The sequence below is a fragment of the Rhopalosiphum maidis genome, chromosome 4, assembly GCF_003676215.2.
Source record: "Rhopalosiphum maidis isolate BTI-1 chromosome 4, ASM367621v3, whole genome shotgun sequence".
In the NCBI taxonomy this organism is placed as follows: Eukaryota; Metazoa; Arthropoda; class Insecta; order Hemiptera; family Aphididae; genus Rhopalosiphum; species Rhopalosiphum maidis.
The window spans coordinates 8457968-8478744 of record NC_040880.1 but is presented as its reverse complement, the minus strand read 5'-3'; the positions used below and the strand labels follow the sequence as shown (position 1 = coordinate 8478744).

Sequence of the window (20777 nt, the reverse complement as noted above, 5' to 3'; positions counted from 1 at the left end):
TTTTCCGTAATTTTCAGTTTAACATATACTGTTATTATAGTCGACAGTCATTTCAAATTCAAATAAAAAATAAAAAATTAATGAATTCGTCAATTTTTGCGGTCCGATCAAATCGATCGGGCCGGACGTCATCGTGAGTCGCGTAATAATAACAATGTCGGCGGTCAGTCAGAGCAGAGGAGAGCCGCGCAAATGACGGGGTGCGGGCGCGCGTGCAAATAATATATATTATTATGATAATGTGTATATTATAATATTATAATATATGCGTCATATCATTGTACGCAGTACGCGCGCGCGCGCACGCGTATGTGTATGCGTTTAGCACCCGCTCGCGCGATGACCGCGACCACGATTGAAAGGGGTTATACGCGCAACATTAATCAGGGCCGTCGCGCGCGGCGCTGAAACGCCGCCGAGCATTGGGGGTTTCAGATTTTTCGGGATGATGTCTGTCGTCGTCGAGGGTTGCGCGCGCGTCTAAAACGCAAACCGTCGTCGGGCGGGCACGCGCGCGCGGCCGATCTCCCGGTCGGGTCGGCGGTGACGGTTGGCGGTTTGGATTGACGAAGCGGGGCGCGGGGGGGGACTCCCGTTTTTGCCCGACCACCACCGCCGGCTTACCCGTCAAGCGGGGGCCGCAAGCAGCCGGAGCAGAGCGTTCCCAGTGGCGGCGGCTGCCGTACAATAACAATATATGTGTATAGTACGTATACGGTGGCTGCGTCGGAGGGCCGACGGGTCGGTGGCGGGGTGTCGGGCGAGGGGTGGCTCAGTGGGAGGGAAGTGGCGGCCAGGAGGAGTCCCGACGCCGCTCGCAACGCCGCCGGAACAGCTGCACACGTCGAGGGGAACCGAACGAGGCCTCGTACGCGTACTAAATTTAGACGGCCCCGCCAAAGTAGTTGGACGTGTAACGACGACTACGGCGACTACGGCGACTACGGCGACGACGACGACGACGACGACGACGACGACGACGACGACGACGACGGTGGCGGCGACGGCAGCGGCAACGGCGACAGCGACAGCGCGCGCAGTCAGTGACGTTACGGGGATCCCTTCTGGTGCACACACGGTCCGCGGTCCGCTCATTCGCTCCGTCTAGTTCGAGTAGTAATAGTAATAATAAAACACAGCGCACCGCGCGCGCCGCTGCACGGTCGGTCACTCAAGCTATATATTATTATTATTATCGTCACTCACTCGAGCACACGCGCGCCACCGCACCACACGTCGTCACGCGAACATGTCGTCCGGGTGCTAGTCATCATCGCTGTCTGCTCGTTTGTTTGTTTGTTTGTTTAAATTGTTTTAATTTTTTGAAAAATAAATTTTTCTATTTTAATTTTTATTTCAAAAGTTTTATCTCGTTACGCGAATTTTTTTCTCATTCCCGATAATTTTTCGTTCGTTTCGTTCGTCTTGATAATTTATAGTATTAAATATTACGTACGGGCAAGCGTCTCATCATCCCATCACATTATTTATTTTTCCTCGTGTCGTATAATAATATTGTATAATATTATTATCATCATAAATATCATCTCCGAGTCGACTCTAACATATAATATATACGGTATACGTATAATAGTTGATTGTCGTCGATCGTCATGTTGATGTCTGGCGCAATGACCAATCCGGACACTAGCCTGTTGGGTACGGCCGAGGGTCTGGTCGGCAGCCTGGCCAGCCTGACCGCTGTGCCCGGCACTGGCGGCGGTGGCGGCGGAGGTGGCCAGCAAAAAGACACCACGTGGACCAAGCTGTTCGTCGGCGGACTGCCGTACCACACCACCGACAAGTCGCTCAGGGATCACTTTGCCGTGTACGGCGATATCGAAGAGGCGGTCGTCATCACGGACAGACAGTCCGGCAAGAGCAGGGGCTATGGATTTGTGAGTATACAACTACAGCACGATATTTTTATTACGCAATATACAATTTATAATGATAATAATACGGAACGATAGCAGCCCGTATGGTTACGTCATACTTTTCTTTTTTAAATTCTACACTTTTAACGAACCGATGAGTTTTTGAGAAACGTACACACTGCAAATTCTGTCTACGCTAGAGTATTTCAAATACGTATATGTATTCACTTTGGGCACCATTTAGTTAGCTTTAGTATAGATGTTTATAGGCACAATTGTGAGAGTGCAGAATTCTTGTGTGCAAGCTCCATTATTTTTACCCTAGAAAGCCCTACCTCGTTACTACAGCGGAGCTGCATTTCAATTTGTTTTTTGCTTTTTAGTCGAAAATCCAAATTAATCCTTTGGGTATACTTTTGATGCGCAATAATGTAATATAATGTAATGTATACGTAACACGCGTTGTTTTTGTATATTATGTATACATAATAGTATAATAGTGTTAAATATTGTAATTTTTCGTGCTCGGAGGCTACAGTGCGTCAGCGCGTGTGTCTGTGTTTGTGTTTGTCCGACAGATGTTCAAAGTGTGTGTGTGTGTGTGTGTGTGCATACTATATAATAATTATGTGTACGTGTAGTCTATGTCCTATGATAGGCGTGTGTGCGTATGCGTACGTGTGCGTGTGTGTGTGTGTGTGTGTGCGCGCATGTGTGAATGTTATCAAAGAAGTCACCGGCAAAAAACGGCGACGGTTTTCAAGTAATCGACGACGAAAAAGAAACCAAACACCGAATGCGTCGTATTCATTGTCACTGTCCCACTTTAATAATTAACTCGCTTATTGTTTGGTTGGCTTGTGATCATCGAACGAATTAGTGAGTTTCCGCGACACCTTGTATCGCGAAAATCGATACACAAATCAGTTTCAATGATAAACATATTAAAAACGGCGAAAATAATTTCGAAACCAGTTGCTACCCCGTCGGTATATCCGTCGTAAAAAGACGTTTGCAAACGATAGTAATAATAACGATATCATCATAATTCATGTAATCGTCAAGTTATAAAACATTATTTTATATAAAACGTATAATGTGATGTGTGTGCGAGTATGTGTAATGTCAGATTCGTGAAAACTTTCGGGCGGATAGTTTGGTCCGTGGTATTATATATTATACCACATACCTACCAAATTTGCTCGGTTATATTACATGCATTAATAATATAATATTACCTCGTTGCATAATATTTATTATAATCTTTGACCAAAGATTTGTGTTCTATATTATTTATTGGCATTCTACGTTTTCCCGCCTGAAAGACGAACGAGCGAACTAAAAGCGTTGTGAAAACCGTTTCCGGTTCTATATCAACCTTTTACCTTCCAAATAAGCGTGTTACAAACGGTCAGCCTGAGTACCTACTCATGATTGTATTATTATAATACCGGGCAACGACGGTCCGATGGTTTATACTCAGCTGTTCTCTGTTTAGGAATCGTTTCATTCAAAAGTCCGATCACGTCCGTGTCCGTCAATCACTATACTCACTACATATATATTATAATGTGTATCCGTGTGTGTTATGTATAAATATTATAAATTACAATATACCTAACCTACTGGTTCGGCTGTATTGAGGAAACAGGCAGAGGTAGAGTATATGCAAGCTATATCTAGGTGCATATACCATACACGGCTATAACACAATTTTGGTAAACCAAAGTGCCCTACTCTTTCGTGTGATAATCATATAAGATGGTTTGCTGTATTTTTCCGTGGTTAACCACCACTGTGTAATATGTAATGCAGTAAAATCGGAGATAATAAAGGAATAGATAGGAAAGAACATTCTTGTATAAACGAGATAAGAGTGAGGCTTAGTGATTGAAATGGTTACTATCCGAGACGAATTATCAATCTATAACGACTATGATTATAACATATCGTACTAACTAATCTCAATTTCTTATAAGTACTATAATTCAATAGTAAAAAATGAACTGTCCTATGTCATATATATATATATATCAGTGGATGTAGTACTCAAGCATAATAATTGTGCATATGACACGTCTGATACATAAACTTAACAAACCACTACAAAACAATGTATTGTTTAAAAAATCTCTACTGGCCCCTATAACTTATCTTAATTATTTAGACTTCATTTCATTTTTGTACCTATAATGTGTCATTATTACACACACAGCTTATCATTTATTAATATTATTATATCACGACCCAATGTGAGTTTATTGAGTTCATGTGTTCACGTACTTAAAACAAGTCTCGTGTTCATACTTTACAAGTATAGACGCCGCATTAGAGTTATAGCCCATATAGGTATACGTGTATATAACATTATACAAACTATATATAAACACATAAGTGTATAATAATAATATACCGTCATAATGCGAGCGAGACGTTTGAAACCACTTGCGCACATTACGAAAAGTTTCACACAAACAAATAATAGCGATAGAGAGAGAAAAAAGAAAGAGAGAAAATAAAATGCAGGGACGCGGTAAAGGGTGAATATTGCAAACGTTTTCGCTTTTCATTTCGCAATGAAGTGTTGGAACGTACACAACACTCAATACAGGAGACAAAAGATTTGGTTTGTTCTCATTAAAATCGAATAAAAAATAAAAATAATTGAAAAACAAATAAATGGTATTATTATTATAATCCAATGAGTATTTGATTTATATAATTTGCACGATATACCTAGCTAGATGTTATAAACCATCGTTAAAATAATATGAATTCAATGATGCAACATTATTATTTAATTTTGTTAGTATTCAAATGCTTTTTATTCATATCAGATTTAGTCGAAATTTTTGCTTTTACGACTACCCAATCGAACGTATTTCACTTCAGAGATTGCATTTTCTATAGTTATTACATTTTTTACGCATTTTCCAAACTTTTTTGGTTGCAAATATAATATAATATTTTACGAAAAAACAAAAACGAACTCCGCGTTGAGTTTTTTGGTACAGATATGCGATAAATTCCGACTGTTATCACACGGCACGTTTATATTTAAACGCGTACAGGGTGGTCTTGATGTTTACCACGCGGTCGACCGTGTCAATTATAACATACCACACGAGGTCCATTAATTTACATATACGTACCTATATTCTACGTATATGTGCTTATAATATATAGTTGCGCGCACGCGAACAAATCGCTTTTCCGGCGCGACGGCGTAATTGCATCGCACAGTCCACCGGGAGACGACCTCGGAATGACATTTATTTCCATTACTTCCTTTCTCGCGCGCCGGTCGCAGTTACTTCCGCTACCACCGCCTTCACCATCTATCGCAGTCATCACATGCTAGAGGTGTCGAAAGGATATTCGTGTCCCGTCTCCGAGGACTTCGCCCGGTGGTTAAAAGGATGAATCTAGAACTAGTCCAATATATTTATATAATATAGTTGTAGGCATATTATTATATACGTGCAATACATTGCTGCTGCGTGTACCTATAACTATTATTTTTGCACAACATATATTCCGGATATGATATACGAAGCGCACAATATAACTACGTATATCTATCGACGGTCAACCCTCACTGAAGCAGCGCGCATCACGTACTAATACAATATGCAAGTTTTGGGGTTTTTGAAACGAATAATAAAAACAAAAAAAAAATAGAAACGCGTGACTACATCACATTAACAATCGCGCGCGTCACAACCTCGACGTAGTCTTGTGTATATGACGTTACAAAAGTCCCACCCTCTCATCGTGCACACACAAGTGCTCTTTTATCGTGGCTATACATAATACATATATATGTACATACTTTTGTCTCGGCGCTCGCGCCGGGCACGCTGCATGCAGCACAACCACCCTCGGATTCCGTTGTACTATACATATATAGGTATATTATAAACGTACGCACTACGCACACCACATATATATTATTATTATATTCTTGCAAGCTCTTGCTTTCGCTCTCGACACGTAATTCAATTCTGCCCTTCACACTTTATACTCACCCTCCCACCCCTCTGCGTCCAGCTATATAGTGCTATACAAAACCCTTCACCGACCACCGCCGCTGACGATCTCTGCAGCTCACCTACCGCCTACATATATATCTAATATTATATTGCACGAGGTGGATAAGTGCAAGCTCCCAGAAAAGCACCCTTTTGCCCGGGAATTCGCCTCGTGCTCGCCAAATAATGTAACAACGATAATAATGATACGACGACGATCTTTGGTTTACTCAGGTGATCATGGGTGACAGACCCGCGGCCGAGAGGGCGTGCAAAGAACCGAACCCAATCATCGACGGGCGGAAGGCTAACGTAAACTTGGCCATACTGGGAGCAAAACCTCGAGGAAATTTACAGCCAGGTAAGACAGTATATTATTATACGTTATGTTAAATATATCTTAAATATTACATGTTTAAAAAATATAATAATGCAACTAATCGACGTTGGATACTGACCGTTTTAAAACGTAAAAAAAATTATCATTTTCATGGTTATCGTTGTATTATAATATTACACACAAAAAATGTATACTTACTCTTCACTCGGTCATGTAAGACGATACACTGTAAAAATAAAATATTATATAGGTTATACGCATATATAGTGATAATATCGCATGTGGCGTTATATAACATCCCGAAAACGTGCTCTGTTTCAAATAGCTTTTATTTTCATTCTATATTTCCTTGGCTTTCAATTAATAATTGAAATTTATACATATCAATAACCACGAATGTTCATCGCGGTGATCGGATATATCGTTTCAGTGACATATATATGAGTGATGTGTATATATTAGAGTAAATAGCGTAAATCGCGTAGTGGCATATCGCATACGCATTAGGAATACGTAATGAGATGATTATCATAGTATAGATAATAATATGTACGTTATACACACATATACACAGGGTGTTTTAACAACGAACATCATAATTAGGATAATCAGTCTAAGTAATAACTAATAATGTCCATAATCGACATTTTCAAAACCATCTATGGTCCTATAGTTTTGTCAATATTTATCAACACCTATTATTAATACTTGCTAATACTTGCCAATGAGTAATGATTCGTTATAAGTTATAACCTCAGAGTATATATTACATTATTATGTCATAACCATTTTTACCAATCGATACATAACTGCCATCACTAGTTAGTGTCTATTGAATAATGAAACAACACATAGAAAAAGGAGGAAAAATCATATCTTTTCACGTAATTTATATTTAGAGGTAATACGATAAAATATTTATTTTTAAATTTAAGTTGGAATTTTGAGTATGAAAATTAAAAACACTCATGTTTTTGAGAAAGAACAAAAGTTCTTAATATTTCGTTTTGTAGCTACTTAAATATGATAATGGTGACATTCATTGTATAACTGGAGGAGCATTGTATATATATATACATATTATGTGAATAGAAAATGCGTTATTATAATAACATAATGTACACGCGCGCCCACTCGACGATATAATTACTCTTCGCAAAACGTTACAACAATCGTCGTCCTCTCTCATTTCCTATGTACTCTATATTATAATATTACACTGAACTAAATGATATTTACTTATTTTTCAAATATGAAAATATAAAAAAAACCTATTCAAATAATTATTATAAGCATAAATATCTGTATGTAAGCCCCCAAAATCTAAGTTTTAATATTATAATTATATTATGATGTATTGCCTTCGCTAGGCAAATATATTATGAACGTTAGAACGCATCATTCACGTTTTATTGTATCTGTTCAGAGAACATTATTGTCATTTATTATTGATGAAATTTTTACCAACATTACACTGTAGTAAATAAGACTGCTTAAAAAATTGGCTCTAAAAACAAAAGTTTTAAAATGTAAAAACGGGTTTCAACCAAAGTACCCCGTAAAAACTTTTCACGAAACATAATAGCCGATATCCGACGTGATTGTACAGTGGTTTTACAAATGCAAAATGTATAAATATTTTATATTCCTATGACGTAAAAAAAACAAATCTTTTTATGTTTCTGATAACTATAATTTTTTTATCTTGTCATTTTCGCTCGTCGGATTATATCATAGTTTATTGAAATCTGGTGATATACTGGTGTAATACTATACATATACGATTTATTATCAATTCGTCGTATTTACAGACTACGTACGTGAAATAAATCATATACCTGTAATAGTATATACATATAACGATCAAAACGAACACGATGTCATATAATGTTTGACAACATATACCATAATAGGCCCAAGGCTTACTAAGCTCAACTACAATATTTAGGAAGACATATAGGTTATTTAGGATTTCGAGTAGGCATCTCCAAAAATACAAACCTCGATTACATTTAAAGTATTTTTAAATTTTGTATTGCATTTGGTTATCGTGATCATATATTTTGTACACACGAATTCAGATAATATTCTTATTATATTTAAAAATGTTTTATTTTACAAAATCAGTTGGGTATTTATTTTAAGTTTTATTGTCGATGTATGAACCATTACTAAACTTTCTATAGTCTAGATTGCATTACACTATGCGTTTTTAGTTGTTTTTTATAAATGTGCGTGTGTAATTATAGTGTATACTTTTAAACAAATACGACTTAATTATATCTTAGTACAATAATAAAGTTATATCTTCGAGTTTAGCACCCCGGGGCTACATTTTATGTCTAGAGTCAATATATGCGAATTGCCACAGACCACAGTTATATACTCGTGTATAAATAGTATACAATATATACGTCATATTATTATTATACAATTTTATAATTTTGTATTTTATTTACCTCGACCATCACGAGTATTATATCGATATACACTCGCCAGCAGCAGCGTATGTATTTATATCGTATATGCACACCATCATAAACGACGTAGTGTACATATTTTTCACCTTTTCAAAACATAAAAACCTACAGCTATATAACGACGAACGGCTGGAGGGACCTCCGTACATAACATATGGTTATCCTGTTGGTCTCGTGTGTGTATACAATGTGCAATGTGTGTGTGTGTGTGTGTGTGTGTGTGTGTGTGTGTGTGTGCTGTACCGGGTTGGGAGGGGCGATGCCCAACTATATAATATAATATCGGTGAACGCTCGGCGGGTCATTGACACGAAACCAACTGCCCCTGCTGCTCACGGGCCGTGCCAAATTAGAACGAAGGGAACGCTAACCCCGAGTTTTATTTCTGTATACGTAATAATCATTCACAGTTGCACGTTTCGTTTATATTAAATATATATATATACACTGCTTCTGCTGCTGTTGTTGCAGGGTATACAGGGTATAGTCTATCGCCGGGTTGTCGTACACTATACATTGTTAAACTGTCTATAACTCTTATTTTCTTCGATATATGTAGCTAACGCAGTATCGTTGAAATGGTATTTCGAAAAATTATTGAAAATCATCATGTTGATAACTTATATTGTTCTGTCTTTTTCCACGAGCTAGAAAACCGAAAATTGATTTACACTATGTTGAAATATATTTCGGAAGTCCATAAATTACCATAAATTTTTCTTTTTTCATCGAGACATTCGAGTATATAGGAATTTCAAACAGTCACGGTGTACGGTGTTGTAAGGTTTTTACAGACAGGAACTAGACCGTAGACCGTTGGTTATGGAGAATATTATCTATTATACGAGGGTGGTCGCGTTTAAACTTACACCCTGTATATAGTGTATATATGCGATACGATGACGTTTGGTGCGTATTATCGTGTGTATGGTATTATATTTTGTATGCGCGCGTGCGCGTGCATTACAGTTTTTCTTCTTTCACCCCAAACCGGATTGAACGTACACTTTTTTTTTTACAATATAGTCCGTCACCGTCGTCCATATTATCTCTTTCATTCATTCAAATTATACGTATATTTTATCATATCATGTGTTATAACAATATATAACTATGTGCATTAAATAAATCTAAAAATTCGCCCCTTACTCGCGTACAACACATGTGCAACTACGTCTGCCGGGGCATTGAACGCTAATATACAAATCGGATAGGTATACGTTATATATATATTATACAGTATATGTGTAATACGGGTATCTCACGTGTAATATTACAGGTCTATAATATTAAATTATCGTATAATATGTGATATAACTTTAAAATTAATAGTAATATTATTGATTATTAATGTTTCACAGCAATATATCCATATAAGAAACAATTTTCTGCAAATTTCAATACCGATATCGAATTTATACACTTTGATAATATCGTAATAATTGCAAGCGATGCATAAGTGTATTTTTAATAGAAAATATTTTTACAATTATTTCCTCAACTACTAATCGATCTATTAATACTATATGATACCCATAGTAATTATACTGATTATCACAGATATAAACCGATATCTAATAAATTATTAATTTATCATGCTAACTGTATTTCAAAGACCAAACGTTTTATTTAAAAAAAATATAAATACACAATTTATACAATGCAAGTAAAATTAAGGTTATCGTATAATATTAAAGGTCTAGAACATAATTAACTTAAAGAATAAAACCAAAACATTAATTTTCAAACAACCAACATCTTATCAGTTAATTTAGATTTTCCGTCAATTATGTTAGAATTAATGATACATTAGTATTGTTTTACTTAACCTAACTAGAAATGATAAAGGCATTATGAAATAATTTTGATTTTAAAGTTGATATAATCATTAATAATTATCGTTGTGCAATACTATTGATTATACTTAAACAGTTAAACACCGGTTTAATATGTTGACGGTTTTTGAATAGTTCGATGTTTGTAAAGCGCCTAAAATAAGTGTAGATGTGGTACCTTAACATGGTATTTCAATTGCGTTCCAACTGTGTATACTTTTTGACGAGAGTAATATCATCTCATAATATGCTATGTATAAGTCAATAAACATTAAACAGTATAAGCAACCTATATTAGTATTTTTAGTTATTTAACACAACAAATATGATAAATTATATATTATTGAGTACAGTGAGTACCTATAATAGCTTAGGTACGATCGCTCTAACCAATTAAGAAGAAGAATTTTTTTTCGATCTTTTGTTATTGTCTAAACTTTATATTGGTTGCTTTCTATTTATATTGTTTACGTTAAAAACTACTCGGATAAGTCCTGTCGAAAACAACCAAACAAAAAACTTTTTTTATATGTTTTAACTTAATTGAATTACGGGCACCGTTTACTCTGACTTATCAAAACTTTAGACATGCTCTACGTTATACCCACGTCCTACACACGCTATACCAAGGTATCTACTCTAATGCTCAATAGTTCATTTTATCAACCTATAAGCGTTACTATAAAAATTCTTACAAACTTAAATTTTTATCTAAACTTTGAATAGGTATACCTATATAAATATAACGTATAGTAATAGTAACCTAATTTATTATTAGTTTATACGGATATATCAATACGTTTTCGAACATGATTTGCTGTATCGATGTGTATCTGCTAGTCTTTTAGAAACATATTATAAATAATTCATTTATTAAAACAGTTATTGTCGCGTTTGATTGAATTAGAAAAAGGTCTAAGCATACAATTAGTATACTGGTAATTGCAGTAACCGTTAATAGTAAACGTATCATGTACAACAAAATATGAAAACGTCGAACAATAATTCATTATAAGATTGCCTTCTTCATAAAATGTAATCAGACATGTTGTGTAGATGGGTATATAATATAATCTTAGCCCAATTATGTACACATAATATTATAATACTGATAATGGTTTTAAAATATTATCGTCCCTATGTAAAATAATACAATTATACCATTAACGATAAATCATAGGCCTTAAGTTTATCATACATCAATTAGTCAATGGACCCATGTTAAATAGTTGAATATATTAGTGTAGAGTATTAGTGTTCAGTAAAATACTTATATTAAACATATTTGTCCGCAAATATCGTTAAATTAATCATTGAAAACACATACATTAATGATAATAATACTATGACGAACCATAAATCATTTCAATAAGAAATATAGATATAATATGTATATGTATTGTGCATATAAATCAAAGTGCATGTCAAATAATACTTTTATCCAAACGTGAATTAATAACAAAGAATTTATATTGACAGTTGTTAGTTTCTATACTAAAATATTTATTATCAGGCCAAATTAAAAACAAAAACAAAATCAATAAAATAAACGACGCATCGTTTACGGATACTCGTAGATTTAAGCACCCGATTATTATATAAAATATCCACTGGCAAAGGGACTCGATGTGTTTGCCACAGTCCTCATCTCACTCGCCCTCTTATTATACACCTAATAATACTTTATTAAACTTTGCATCTTACTGGACTCGTTACTTGTTAAAACGGTTATAATGAATATATAAATATATATAATTCAACTTTTAAAATATTTAGTTTCATAAATTATTAATATCTTTATAAATTCACTGTTTCAGATTTTTATTTAAAAAAAAACCAATTTTTCATTTTTTTTTTTATTTTTTTTTTAAATTAGGGCTGAAACATCGTAAAATATATTAATTGTTTATATATTCATGGCTTTCCGTGCTGTGGTAACGACTTTTCGAAAATCGTATTAAAATACAAAATGAAAACACAAAACACAAATTAAAAAAAAAAGTCTATATCTTACCTATATACTATATTTAAAAAAAAAATAAGTAGGTACTAATAGTTACTTTTCGTTGAAATTATCGAGGAAGAAGAAAAATATAACCCAAAAACTAGGGACGAAATACGAATAAGAGCATATAAGACCAATAAGACCATATTATTATATAGTTTAAATATATATTCAGTAAATAAAATGTATTATATTTTATATATATATATATAATTATGCAGATACGTAGATAAATGTACCTATATATATATATATGAATGTGTGTGTATAGGACCGTGAAAAGCCGAATATAATAGCCGGTATAGCCGATAGATTCAATTTCATCAATTTTTCGCATTCCCCATCCTCATACGAAAATCACGAAAATCTCTATAAAATATTATTATATACCAATGTGTCACTCACGCTCACACACATACATAATAAATTACCTCATGCGTAATATTCTTGGCAAAAACTAAAAAGTCGCTCATATTATGAGCACCTACAGTGGTGGTCGTGTTTGAACATGTCGAATATCGTTTTGACGCCGTAACGTTTTCCGCTGGCCGAAACCGCAGCGTTAGTCCCGCTCCCCGCCCTCCACCTCTTCACAATATCCTCGCCACCCCCTTGTGGCGACGATGGTAGAGGGGTTTTCGTTTAATAACCACCGGGGGGTTTTAAAAATGCAGTCTCGTTTCGACTGTAAACACCCGTGCGGCCAGACCGATAAAATGGACGGTTTTCACTTCTACCCGAATCGCCTACCCGCCCCGTCGACCATCCAGCCTAACCGTATTCGTGGTCTCCGTAACTCGGCACTACTGCCACTTCCACAGCGTAGTAACCACGGTAACGGCAAACATTCAGACACAAAACCCTGGGAAACGCCGAGCACGCTAAACGTTAAATAAATTTCCCTTAATCCTTATTTTTTTTTTTTTTTTTTGCTTCCAATAAAACTTCCATGCTGTGTATTGACTGGACAGAGTTGGTAGTGTTTTTTCTTTACTTTCACGCTGAACCGATTATACACATAATACCCCCACGAAGTAAATAAAAAACCAAAATAGATTAAGCCACGGCAGTCGTATACGGCAATACGTGTTCCACATTTAAACGTAGAATACATGCATTCATATAGTAGGTATAGTATTAGGTATACACCAGAGCTATTTTATAAGTAGGCGGTGGGTTAAATTCTTTTCGAATCAATATTGAACTCTTTTTAATATTTTCATTATTAATGTATTTTTTCCAAAACTTTTATTCGTTTCGTTGAATAATTAATACAAACAGGAGTTCGAATAAACTAGGTATAATTTGTATTGAAAAAGAGTTAAAAGAATGACCTGTTGGATAAAAATTTACTATTTAATACCATTTGTGATTTATGTTACCCAAACTGAATTCGTTTATAAAAATGGTTTCAAGCTTGTTTTGCTTTTTGAATACTAATAATGTTTGTTATAACATCCTCGCAACACTATTATATTGTTATTAATATTTCTTTTTAAAATATTTTTTATAAATCATAATATGATATTATGATGTAATTTATCATACAATATTTTATTTTTTATCAAATTTCGGGAGTAAATATTTATCACTACCTATTTACGTCCAAATTTAAATTGTCTCAATATTGAATTAAAATTATTTATATTAAATTGATTACCTGAATATGGTAATTAGTATCGAGTATCTATGTGTAATTGTGAATTTTAAAATCTAATCCATAAACATAATAAAGTATTATAAAAGACAACACTTTATTTTATTAACTTTATCACAATTCGCAACTTTTCGATTTATTGAGTTATAAGTGCTATCACTATTATAATAATACAATTATAAATCTTGAATAGTAAATTTTAGACAAATCACTTATAGATGTAATCGATTTAATATTCATTAGACCGTATACATTATATATTTATATGATATATTTATCAAAGCAAATTTTATTTTATTTGTTGTGTTAAAATTAAATAAATAATTGAATATAAAATTCAGTACAATGATATTTTAATATAATACCTACATTTTTTTTTACTGACGATCGTTTCAGTCGACAAGATGATGCATTTCAAATGTTTGATTTATTTTGACGTGTACGGTATCATAATATGTATATATCTCATATTATACAGATGATCTTATTTGAATTTAAAACAAAAAAACCACATTGGTATAAAAGTGTTTCAATAACAATTCATTCCTGATATATTCATATAGTAAAAAAAAAAAAAATAACAACTATGGCATACAATATTTATTATATTTTTTACACTATAATAATAATAATGTGTTATATATATTTTTATATTCTCGGTCTTGACGTACCTATTATTACACACACAAATAAAGAATAAAGTTTCTTGCACGATAAATGATTAAAACATTTATGCGAGACGATATTATTATTACAATATCATCTCTTATTCCGATTCACGTTAACCCGCACGCATTTTGAATGAGCCCGGCTCCTAACCGTTTTGTTTTCCTCTTGTCTTGTCGCAGTCACTCAACGTATCATACTTCATTCCCGGCTATATATTATTAGTATGTAATGTACCTACGTTCGCATCCACAGCATACACCTGTCAGCCCCCTTAAAGCTCATACAATACATAATATTATTCTTCATTTGTATTCCTTGCGGTACATATTATACTGTACGACTTGGGGGAAACGATAGTCACAGCGCAAAGTACCAATACTATTACTGTAGAACAAAGTCAACTGTTATTAAATACCATTAAATGTAGGTATACGAACTTACTAACATCCCCGCGGACCGAAACGGTTAATATCCGTAAACCTTGCGCTGAATTATGGAACATCCTGCAGTATGCGTGCATATATTTCAATTCTTCACTTGTTTTAAAAGAGTTTAAAATATTACTTCGTTTGATTTCAATAATTTGCATAATTTCTATAAAGTAAATATTTAAAACTTATTAAACGATCTAGCACATGCTTTATTTATTCGATTTTTACAAAATACTCGGTAATTCAAAAGTTGAACATCATTTACTGTGATACAGATATTTATATTACTAATTACTAAACTTACTATTAATATACAACACTCGAATTTATTATAAAAACATAATATGTTACTATGTTATATAATATCATGAAATCAAATGTAGTCAAAGGTCAATACCGAAGTAAAAAAAACTTGAAGAATTAAGTAACTATTCCTATCGGCTATCATTGACTAATAATATCGTCCGTATATTATGATAATTGATAATAATTGTGTTTAATATAAGTGTTAAAACGTTACTCGTTATATGTCTCACATGTATTGATGTTGTGTTGTTGTGTACTTATTGTAGTATGTAACTGACATAAAAAAAAAACTATACAATCTTTCAGACCTATAGGTATATATTAAATTTATACATTGTACTAAAATGTCATTAAGTTACCACTGAAAATAATGTACTAAAGAAATATTACCATTGTACGTCATTAAAGTTTCAATAATTCTGCCTAATAACAGCATAGGTATTGATTTTTTTTTTATCAATTTTAAAAATCGTGCAACAATAAACAGTTGTGGACATTATAATGTCTATGATAATAAATCGAACAATAATACAATAACTCTGCTGTATACAAATATTATACACTATAACAAAAAACTTTTACAAATTTGTTAATCCAGCAACACTGTTTGTTCAAACGACCGATTTCTTCCATACGCGCATGAAATATTTCCTTCAGGACATGTTTTTCTCTCATAGTTGTGTACATTCTCGTCCGCGTATAATATGTTATTTTCTATAGCCAGATGCTTCGCCGTTCTATTAAATTTCCGGCGTTCGCGTCAGTCTATCCAATAGATGCGACTTCTAGAATGGTTCACCTGAGCCACTTGAGCGATGTCCAATTTATTTAGGACCTAGTTTATTTCAAGAAACGTGCCGTATACCATGTGACAACTGACACTTACCTTATAATGTATTTCCACACAGTTAAAAAATATGTCTATATTTAAACCAAGCGTTCGTCTGTGTAGCCAACGCGTAGCACTCACGAAACGTTTGAAGATTTTCGTATTCTCGGTAATAAAAATATTATACAATATTCTTATCGTATATATTATTAATTTATTATGCATTTAAATTGTATACGAGTGCAAAAGATTATTAATGAAAATAAAATAATATCTGCGATGTTTGCACAAGTGAAATTATTGATATTTGGCCTAGACACATCTACAATAAAATTATAATAATAATTATAAGAAAATTCAGTTTTTTTTTTTTTATCATCTGCTTATTAAATGTAAAAAAAATATCACACAACTTCAAATCTTTTCCGATTTTCCAAAATTCCATTTACACTCTCGTTGTTATACAATTGATTTGCAATTTTTTCGGAGAATCATAACTACGAGGGTGGTTGTGTCAATTTCTCGTGCGTATAACATTATAATTAGTTGTGGCGTGTAATAAAGTTAAATGTATACCTCTGTATAAACGATGAGATATAAGCATTTTTATCGAAGAAGAGTGCATAACACATGTATATCTGGCGCGTACGACGTTTGTCTCCTTGGCCTTCGCTATTAATAAATTAAAAGTTAAAACAAAATGGAATCGGACGCCACTGCAGCAAATTACAATAATATTACACGCCATTGCTGTCCATCGCCCTAAACTATCGCATAACATAAATATGTATAATATTATTATGTATTATGTACATATACGTTACAAACGTAGAGTTTATATGCATACGATATTAAACTAAAAACCTATCGATTGTCTTGTCCTACTTATTTAAAAACGAAATTTTGACTAGGTACTTGTATTCGCCTGTACGCGTATGTAATCCATTTATAGACGATAATATATAGCTTTGCAACAGAGGTTGTAATGTGTGCGCATACATATTTATAAACGTTGACGGTTTCGAGGTTATGTTCGCGTACCAAAATGTATGAACAAAATATCGCGCATTTCGCTGCTATTATTGTTGCTATTAAAAATTATAATAAACGCGTATAATGCTCGGAATATTTTCGTGTGACTGTATTTTTTACCGTGTCAAAAATTATTCGTCTCCGCGCGCGATTTTCATATCCCCAGAAATAACACTGCGCGTCATTCCAGAGTCCCCGAGCAGAGTTTGGCAACGGTTTTCGGTTATTTTTACAGTCGTGTTATTTTTTTTTTTTTTTTTTTTTTTTTTTGTCAACAGTACTTTATAGTATTTATGCCCAGCGTACGACCACCATTAAATTATTATTACGCTGTTACGATGCGTGGTCGGCGGCCATACTTGCAGTATATATCTATAGGTATTTACTGACTTTCCGACAGGTCACATCGGCGGCCCATCGTAGGTACTAGTATGTACAACCGCTGCCAAATATACTCAACTTACACGTGCTTCAATCTCGTTTTCTCCTGTTATACGTCCTTAAAATTCTTCAACGTGGTCATGAGTTATAATAATATGGAATTATAATATCTATAATTACTATTATAGTATATTTAAAATGAAATAATGTTTGTTCCATCAAAACTTGAAATAACCAAAAAGTTATTTCTTTAAACTGAAAATTATATGATAATTATAAATAATTATATTTGTGACAAAATGAGTCTGATATTAAATTATTTTACACATAATAGTCTGACCAATTATTATGAGCACTAATAATTGTATACACTTCACAATACTCCGTCAATTATAAGGTACCTGGCCGTTAAAACCAATTACTTGACAATAATTATTAAAGATGTTAGCATTTTATTATCATAATTGATATGATTCCTTTGTAGACACGATTTTATATAGTGTATACTCCCAACATTATAAAACGAAACGATTTTTAAACCCTAGCTTAGCAAAATCACAGCAGAAGCCATTCATGATTCATAGTAGGTATATATAATTCAGTCCTGCAGCATACATAGGTATTCTCCATACTATTAGAAATAAACTTGGATCTATGAACGATTACGTAATTCAAGGAATTAATTAAGGAAAAAATTTTCCGGTACCTATACAACTATCAATTTCAAAAAACTTACTATTACTTAATATCCGACATATAAGTTTATAAAATTTTTAGTTATTTCTAATTAGTTGCATGTTTTAATATTTGTAATATATATATATACCTATCTCAATTCAATATAACTTTTAATGATAGCCGGATAAAATGTTCAGATTTTCAGATTTTCAATGAAAAACATTAGGTATTGAAAAAAAAATTAACTGATGAATATTTATTTAGTTCCTTAAAATATTATATATATTTTTAGAGATCACCATACTAATAAAACTGAATAATAATTAAAAGATTTTCGACTGGAATGAAGATAACGAGTATAGGTACATTAGTGATAATTAAGAGGGTGCTGTCAGCGTAACATCTGTTAAATTTGTCTGTCACATACTAAGTATAACAAAACCGCTTTTAGTATTTCTCATTTTGTGGCAAAAACATTCATATTAGGCAGCAACATTAAACCTAAATTACAAAATTAAATAAGGAAGTGTTAATTTAGTTTTAATTTAAAATATTATGATGTTAACATGATTGTACTAATTGTTCGTACTTACATGTAATAACAAATTCGACATTTGTTCTTAATTGTTTTCCTTTTGAAAAGGCTTGGGTATTATAACACTTAAAAAAGTATATGTTTTATATAACAGTTTATTGTATTATCCATGTATAACCATTAGTATACAATGGTATTATTATTAACCATTTGTTTGGGTGTATTTATTGAAAGAAAAAAATATTTGAATATCATTAAATGTAATAAAATATAGCACATTCAATGGCCGCGTTCCTCTTATATTTTTTTATGTACATCAATTAAAAAGTAAAAATATGATTTGAGTAGCTCATTATCATATAATTATATAAGCCTCCTCAGCTTTTTGTTACCAACCTCTATACTCGTATGTGCGTAATAAGTAATAAATGTATGTATTTAATAAATTTCATTTTTTGACGTATAATTTATTGAAGTTTCTTTGTTATTACACATATATTAACTATATATAAATAAAACGCTGATGAAAACTTAGTAATAGGTTGATACCAAGCTAACGGTATAATGCAGGGTATTTATGTAATGATGATCATTAACATTTTTGAGTAATTAAAATATAATATAGCAAGTATGTTTTGTGTTTTTCAGCGTTTGCTTTTCCGAGTATAAGAGCTGGATACTCTGCTGTGATACCTAGCCAATTTGGGTAAGTCAATTTCATTTTTTTCATATGCTTTTGCACAATTATTCATTTTATGTTTATGCTAATATATATTATCTAAAAAAAAAATAATATATCATAACATTTATTAAAGGTTCTGAATAAAACACAACAGAAATGTTGGCTTACAAAAATAAGAATATAGTATATCATTGCCATAATAAAACAAAAAATAGTGAAAATTAATTAATACTTTTCAAAATTATCAGTTTTCTTAATAACTATATTATATATCTGGGGTTGGCCTGATCCCAATCAAACGTTTATTATCATACTTAGTTAAAGAAATAGAATTTGGCTCAAATTCAAATTTTATATGCAATGACGGTGTTTATATGCTTTTGGTCGAATTTTATTTATTTTTGTATAATCGTTTAACGATAAATATTATACTTGATACCTAAATATACATCTATACATAATAAAGAATAGCGTTGTTCTAGCAGGTGCACTATTATAATAATATAGGCTTTATTTAACACCATTTAAAAAATACGATTGGTCAGAAGTTATTATTTACAGGCTCCGTTATGGGTTTGTGGAACCTGATTAGGAGTAGCTGATGTTCTCTGCGGATGAAACGAAATGAGAAACCAGTATATACAATATATATTCAAGTAAATCATATTAAAAAAAAAGTTTCCGAGTTTGGAGGTTTTTAGTGAGGCTTGAGTGGTTTGCAATTCTAAAAAAAAAAATAATAATAATAATAATAAAACCTGCAAACGTTTCATACATTGAGTAATTTTTGTTTTATTTTTTATTTAATTTATTTTTTATTTTTGGACATTTTGAACGTGTGTTTGATGTGTGATCTTTTGTTTTGAAACTAATTTATACGATAATTTGTGGATTGCGTAGTTAGCACATCATTTTGTCGATATAATAAATATAGTGAGATTCGTTATGCAATATATTTGACATATTATATGGATACGTGAAAAAAAGAAGGAACTGTACGCGTAACACA

General features: G+C 32.8%; 1 protein-coding gene across 1 annotated transcript in view; it reads left to right on the top strand.

The window, feature by feature from the left end:
• Window positions 1-995: 995 nt before the first annotated feature.
• LOC113556058 (RNA-binding protein 24-like) overlaps window positions 996-20777 on the top strand; it is a 38085-nt gene continuing 18303 nt past the window's right edge. The window contains exons 1-3 of the mRNA XM_026960783.1: window positions 996-1898; window positions 6143-6269; window positions 19735-19792. Coding sequence (XP_026816584.1) covers window positions 1614-1898; window positions 6143-6269; window positions 19735-19792 — 470 coding nt within the window. The 5' untranslated portion in view covers window positions 996-1613. The remainder of the gene's footprint in view (window positions 1899-6142; window positions 6270-19734; window positions 19793-20777) is intronic.